We start from the raw sequence: 7,798 nt of genomic DNA on the forward strand, positions 1-7,798 counted from the left end.
AAAATGTCTTGCAGCTCATGTTATTGCTTTGAAAACTTAATCACTGTATGTGTAAACCTCATGTCTCTCTGGGGTAAATTTTAGCAAACACACTAAAGGCACCATGAACATGTAGTCATTTTTATGTATTCAAAAGTGTCACAACTGCAGCAAATGCTGAATTGTCACAGATCCTGTTTTTATGGTCAGCAGCACAGTCTGTAATGGTGCTGTGTAAGCTGCTGGGATTTTAATATTGTAATATGTGAAAGTAATAAGAAAGTGTGTTTTCATCAGCAAATAGGCTGTAATGATTTGTCAGTGTTAGCTAATCTAGCCCAATATGAAAGCAGACCCCACAGCGGTGTTGATGTAGCACTAGGAATATTCACTCTTCATTGTTCCATGTGGTTCAGGTACAAGACCACAGAGGAGTGCATCAATCACAGCTGCATTATGTCAGTGTAAAAGGGTTATGTGCTTTATGTTCCATTTTTCTTTCTGTTAAACAAAATACATATTAATGTTTCCAGCACACAGAAACAACTTGTATGAAGGATATTTTTGCACACACAACTGTTGCATCTCAGGCATAGCTGATTAACTCGAGGTAGCAGATTTAAACTTACTAAGATTATAGAAAATTAACCAAAATTCTTTTATCTTGTGGGGAAATGGGGAAAGTACAGCCATATTCACCTGTACTGCACAGCTCGTAGATAGAGTGACTTATGAGAAGAACTCTTAGGATCCTGCAGTTCACAGGCAGTAAAGGGAGAGCAGATATTTCATCCAAGCAACGTTTTCCCAGCGCTTCTAGTACAGCAGCTCTTGCTGTTTAAACAGTGGAAACATTTTCACCACCACTTCCTGAGAAGCTGGAATTCTGCATCCTGAACTTCCAGAGATGTCAAAGGGGCAGACCTGGGTGACCCGAGTCATGGGTCCTGAAATGACAATAGGCTTAACACCTCTGGGCACAGGGAGACTTGGGCAGCGGGGAAGCGGTGATAGTGGCCAACTTTACACTATGTTAGGGAAGAACATATCAACTTTCCATACAAGAGGTAGGGCCAAACCAGACATTCTCATTGCTCGGTAAGGGTAGCCCCCTTAAACTTCAAGAGGTGATAGGCTGCTTGCACAGCTAAGTGTTTAAACATATGCGCTGGGTTGGTTTTTAGGTAAGGGCTATAAAATATGTGACTGAGTAGCAGGTTCTCCCAGAGCTATTCTAAACACTGCTCACATTCCCAGGAAGGATCAGATGGGAGTTGTATGCAGCGAGTAATGCATGGTTCTTCCCACTGCTGAGATACCTTTTTTTTTTCCCCTGTTAGCACATGCCTATGTATCCAGACAGTTGCCTACACTGAGCTGGGCTCACAAAGTTATTTCTGAATGCCTTGAAAATTGTCTTTCCCTGAGCAAACCTACGAGCTCACCTGGAAACCAGCGCTACAAAAATACAAAACCCAATCCAATACTTAATTCTGCAGCTAAGTCTGCTCTGTGTTTGCCTCCATCAAACATATCATATTTTTCTTTTAAGGGAAAAAAATCAATCTGTACAGCAGACACTACTGCTGTACTACTGTGGGAAAATGTCTCTTCTAGGAGAAGTCTGGGCAGTATTTTTTTTTTTATATGGGAACATTTTTATGAGCGCCATAAATAGGCCATACACTGTGGATTCATTTGTCAACCAGTATTCAGAAGTGGAAGCCTCTTGACTGCATACTGGAAGATTTTTATAGTTTGCAGGCGTTGCTTGCATTAAACTGGAAGGGGGATATATATATATCTCTATTAAATAGAAGTATAAATTGAAATAGCCTATTAGACTGAAAGTTGATACTGAAGAATCAGAGGACAGCAAAATAAATGGGCGACCAATTTACTCTACATGAAGAGATGTGACAGATTTGGGCAAACTACCCCAGCATGGCAAGAGTCACCTAGTGATAGGCTGTAACCAGCAACTACTAGAGAGAAACAGTAAATTGATTTTTCAGTTCTAATGGGAATGCTTCAAAATATTGCTTTCAATTATTAACCAGCTCCAGCAACTAGACAGTATTCAGCATAAAGCTGCATATGAAACAGTTTGAGTTGAAGCTGGCAAGTAGTTAACAACTGTGAAGAAAATCTAAGCAGGCAACTTGGTAGGAAGCATTTTCAGACAAAAAAAGTCGGGGCTTTTGTGACCTTTGTTCTTAAATTCCAACAGCTGTTTCTCTTCCTGAGAAACTCAAAGCAATTAGTGGGACTGTAGTTTCAGGAACTACCTCTGAAATATGAACCAAGTATCTGAATCTCTGGGCAAGTAAGTTGAACTGGTTGTTAAAAATGATTTCCAGGTGATTAAGTAGTATGTCAAACACTGGCAACATCCATATTCGCATTCCAGTTAGGTCAGCTGCTCTTCACAAGATATGCTGCTTTCTAGACAGTAGGATTCTTCCTCCCAACCACTGCATTCGCAGAGTTTCCCAGGCTCTAACATAAGCAAATACGTCTTTATCTGTGACACGTAACAGGTACCAGAATGTAAATTAACAGACGTACTAAACCTTTAGAGCTAATGTCCTTTGCTAGCTTTTAAGAGGGTGTCAGTGTAACAAATATGCACGTGGGATATATTTCTTTTACTGCTGAAGATGTAGTTTTGATGAGACAGGTAATTCTGTAACACACACACACACATAAAAAAAAAAAGTTAAACAAGTAGCTATTTTGAGAACACTGACTGTGGGGTAGACAGGTAAGCATTTTTATTTTAAATAAAAGCCAAAACACATGTAAGTGTGCTCGTGACATTGTATTTAGTATGGAATACTGAAAAAACTCTCTTGATTTTTGTCTTGTGAACTTAAAATGGTTATTTAACAGATGGTTTTCCTGCAAGTTAGCTGAAGCACAGGCTTTGTCCTTGGCATTCAGAATGTAAGTCAGTCCTGCAGACACTAGATCTAAGCACAATCCTATAAAGTACTTAACCCCACAGAATCAGCCCCACTCTGCACAAAACCCAGTAGCAGCAGTCCTCATGTGTTACACAGAGTTAACTAAGGATTTGCATAATATGAATAACTTTTACTGTATACATTATATACAAGCTATTTCTTTGGGCTCAACCAGTTGGAACACTGTTCTCTATAAAATGCTTTATTGACTTCCTTCTTATATTTGTCTTTATATAGCAATAATTCCTTATTCTGTGACAATGTATGATTCCACTGCTACCTTCAAAATACTTTTTTTCTACACACATATTCAATGTTAGCTCAGAAAAACTTCACTCATCCTTCCAAAGCAGAACTGAAAATACAAAAGATATGCCTAAAGTAAGCACTCTGCTCCGGACCCAGATTTCATGGCTGACTATTTCTAGAATAGGTTAAAGCCAAAAGGCTTCAACTGAAGTCAGCTATACGAACTGCAGTCATCCTGAACAATCAAAGTAGTTATACCTGATAAAGTTGTCATTTGGTTGTAATCCAAATGTGTCCTTACCTGCCAAGTGGCTTAAATCATAGCTTTAGTAGCCAGATAGCATAGACAAAGATCTGCACAGTCTGCAGCAACCGAGCTGTGCAGTTACCAAGCACTCAGGGGAGCACCACATCTGCCTCTCTGCTGCCGACCTTGCTTGGAGCAGGACCCATCCTGCCTCCTCTTAGCAGAGAGTAGCTGCTCTCCCCGTACCTCTGGGGAACTGGCATAAGCAGGAGCAGGGAATGTCATGCATAGTCCTCACCAGAGGCTGAGTTGCCCAAGAAAAAACAGGTAGTCTTAGGGGGTCTGGAATACTCTTCTCTGAGGGAAAGTCTTCACTGGTGGTAGCAAATACCTAGGCTGAAACACAGGTGCTTCCTGCATGCCCAGAAACAGCGTTCACTGGAGTACAGAAAGTTTAGAGTCTGTGTCTCGGAGAAGGTAAACCTGGCACGATTACTCCACTGGGCTGCGTAAGATCTGCAGAGGCAGGGACAAGCTGAAAGGCAGGTTTCTGGGTAAGAAGTGCTGAGCCTTTTTGTTGGCCCTGGCATAGCTGACCTTCTGAGAGTAGGTGTCAAAATTGTTCTGTCAACCAATCTCTTGAAGATTTAAAAAAAGGAGGGCAAGAGGGGAAGAGAGGAGGAGGATGGAGTCCAGGGCAGGCCTCTCTCACGTGACGTTAGTTGGCATGCGAGGCTTAGGATGCGCTTCTGGTAGTTAGTTCTTATCCTCTGAAAGAAAACCATAATAGGGAAGCAAAGCAAAGCTCAGCACAGCTTTGGCAAGATGGTTTTGCACAATAGGAATAGGATGAGGAAGAAGGGCGGGGAAATTCCTGTTACAAGTAACAACATCACGTGGGACAACGTTCAGTATCTTGCAACCAGCAGCACTTACCCAAAAGCTGATGTAGAAGAAAATCTGCAGCGTGTTACTGCATTGGGCAGGGTGACTGGGAGTGTGGTCAAACAGGTACGCTGCTCTCCATCTCAGATGGGGTCTACAGCGAGCAGGTTAGAAGCTCTGCAGCTAAGAGACAAAGGCTGATGGCAGGATGGGCTTTTGCTGTGAATCTCACCACTGCTGGAAGCAGAAGAAAGTGACAGGACTGTCAAAGAAACAGAATGGAGCCTGTGCTGGAGACAAGAATGATGATCTCCCGCACAGTCTTGTTAGACTTGGTGCTAAAGAGGTCACTACACTCAACTGGGGAAACAGAAGTCTTCCCCAGGTTTTTCAAAGCAAGTCCTCTGGTTCTGGAAAACATCTCAGCCTTCTGTATTGAACTCATATTAGTAGCTACCTTTAATAAGTAGTAATAGTCTTGTATTCATTGGTGAAGATCTGTAGAGTGAAGTAAATTTAAAAAAAAATAATTGTTTCTTTAGGAATTGAGATAATTTGATCAAAACGTTATTTTTCTGTTGAAGGTATGAGCAATTCAGATGTGATGGTTGCTCTGCAGCGTGGGTACCGAATGCCACGCATGGAAACCTGTCCAGCTGAGCTTTACGATATCATGAAAACATGCTGGAAAGACAAAGCAGAAGAGAGGCCAACGTTTGATTATCTACAGAGTGTGCTTGATGACTTCTACACAGCAACAGAAGGGCAGTATCAACAACAGCCATAGAACAAAGAACACTTTTTCTATTGCCATGGATCATTGGCACAGACTATTACTTGGACAGACTGCTCAAACCAATTACTTCACGAGTTTGGATGTCTTAACCGAGTGTGGAAGATGAAATGCTGAAGGAAAGAGTAATCCTGCAGAGAAATAATGTTTTTATTTGGTTAAAACAGTTCCTCTAAAGACTGAAGTTCTCTTTAAAAATGCTCTGTGTTTTGCATCTGCAGAAACATCCCAAACCAAGCAGGCTTTTTAGGGTGGGGAGGGAGAAGGAAGGAAAGTGATCATGCACCACTGCAGTTTGGCAATGTCTTCTTAGGATCTAAGTCATAGAATACATTACAAGGAGACCTTTATGAAAGAGGTGAGAAGATGCATGAACAGCTGTTTTTTTCAAAAGAAAAAGCTATGAAGGAGAACTTACAGCTTTAAGACATGGTGATGTTCTTAAATCATCTTTTTTTGAAATACAGCATATTGGGAAAATTATTTTTATATCCTTGCTATTTCACAGTAGTAGTTGGAGAACTGTCACCTCTTGTAAGACTTTCTAGACAGTGTCATGGTTTCCTTTAAGGAAGGGTTATGTATGTAATTATTTACACTGAAGATGATTCTGGTTTACTGCTGTATTACTCATATCAAATTTAAAATAATTTTCAAAGCATCGCACAGCCATCACAGATGCAGAAGTGCAATATGACCACACATGAGAGCAGAAGCAGCAGCACACCTCGCTCTGGCTTCAGCCTTCACTATCCCACGAGGCCAAAGTCATCGTCTGAAGTCCATGGGGAAGCACAGGATTTGGAAGGAAGTTAATACTTTCATTGCAGTCATTGAGACTGGTACCAGTGAAAATATTTTAATCTTAATTTTTAATCCTCTGTGATTAATCAAGAATATTCCTTATGTTTTTGCTGCTTTAATCAACTAACCTCCAGTCTGTTTTAAAGCTAAAACTGGCCCTGGCGCTATCAAAAATAATTTGTGGAGATATGCAATAGGGAAGCGAGTTACAGTGCAGTGACACTATAGGTTTGTTGCTCAGTATGTAAGTCTGATTCATAAAAGTGAATGCAGTTTGCTAACTTCTACCTGTTGAATTTTTCTGTCAAATTACTTCCCAGAAGAGTGGAGCTAGTGCAGTTGCAATGTAACTACAGCATAGATTACTTTCTTTTTACCCCCAAAGTGACACTGGTTCTTACAACTGAAACCCAGTACAGCTTTGCCACCTCTCAGCCCAATTATTTACGCAGTGGTACTTTGCACAAGCTTAAAACCCTTTTGATAAAGCTTCAGTGTGCCTGCAGTTGGAGTTCAACAGCATAAGTATTAATTGCTTTTCTTTTCCATTGGCTTCCTTCAGTCAAACTGTGCAGTTTAAGCAGACTCACTTAAATATGTAAATAGTTTCTATTGTATGGTGATTTTTAATTTTAATAAACACTTAATCTAAAGCAAGTTGTATGGCAGTAATTTGAGATAAAACAAATGACTGATGTTCTATCCAGGGTGGTACCTTCACGTAGAACAGGGGAACATCTATTCATTACCACTAACAAGATTAATGGATTCTGCTTTCCTTACACCCATTCAGCTTTGAGAAGCTGAAAAGGACCAAACCAGCCACTTCTCTGTCCTTGTTAGGGTTTCTTTTTTGGAAGAAAAGTCAGTCCGCATCTGTCCTTTAAAAACAGCTTCTCAAAAGTCATTAATGTAATAGCAACACAGTCCATTGCAACTCTTTGAAAAACAATACATTTAAGAATTGGTCAGTGCTTCATTACAGGCTTCATTTAATTTAAGGAAAAAAAAAAAAAAAAAGCTTAAAATAATGTATCCTTGTCTTTCAAAGCATTTCCTGTAGCCAGCTAACAAGCTCTGGGAAGTAGGAGGGAACATGGAAACAGGAGTTGTTCAGGTAATAACAGGTTATAGTTAGTGTTACATAAACTTGCTAATGTACACTCAGACAAGTGACAGACTGTCAAGGTGTAGCGCTAGATCAGTTGAAAGGGTATAGAAAGTTTCCAGCATTTGCTTGTTTTGAGGATTTTTTTTCCTTCTATTTGAATATTGCTGTTCTTCGAGCAATTTGTAAGCAACAGCTTTCTTATTCAAGGGATCCACACTCACTGTATTGTATCACTACACCAAATTACTTTTTAATAGCTGGGATAGTTTGTGTGACAGTAGAATAATATTTTAGAAATTCTACCCTGGAGGGACTATAAAGCCTTTATAACTGCTGGAGCAAGATGGCTTCTATTTAACAGAAGTAGTTTCAAACATGAGAACAGCACTGGCTCAAGTGCTACAGCCCCAGCCTGGGTAGAGACGTGTCAGAGTGATCACTTACCATTGCGTTTGCACAAACACGAAACAAAAGACCTGGCCAGGACATTCCCAGCAGAGGGACTGTTCTGTGTCCCACAGGAAGGCTGCACCACCTAGTGTCGCCACAGGGAGGCTGAAGCTCTGGCTCTCAACTGCGTCCCCTTCCACTGTGAGAAACAGCACTACAGGGAATGATCAATCCAATTTACTCAGGGGTTCTGCCTTGTTCTGAAGAGATTCTCCAGCACTCACAAGCATGGTACAGTAGTGAGAAAGAAAAAAAAAAAAACCAAAACAAAACAACAACTCTCCCCTTCATTGACTGAAATGGCTCTAAGAAAG

General features: G+C 40.6%; 1 protein-coding gene across 1 annotated transcript in view; it reads left to right on the forward strand.

Moving 5' to 3' along the window:
* The window catches only part of LOC104530314 (tyrosine-protein kinase Lyn), a gene marked incomplete at its 5' end in the record, with an annotated part of 18,844 nt that extends 13,107 nt beyond the window's left edge, over positions 1-5,737 (forward strand). The window contains one exon of the mRNA XM_010174860.1: positions 4,911-5,737. Within this exon, the coding sequence (XP_010173162.1) occupies positions 4,911-5,113 (203 nt within the window). The remainder of the gene's footprint in view (positions 1-4,910) is intronic.
* Positions 5,738-7,798: the final 2,061 nt, after the last annotated feature.

This window comes from Antrostomus carolinensis, unplaced genomic scaffold (assembly GCF_000700745.2).
Source record: "Antrostomus carolinensis isolate BGI_N321 unplaced genomic scaffold, ASM70074v2 scaffold12539, whole genome shotgun sequence".
Lineage (NCBI taxonomy): Eukaryota > Metazoa > Chordata > Aves > Caprimulgiformes > Caprimulgidae > Antrostomus > Antrostomus carolinensis.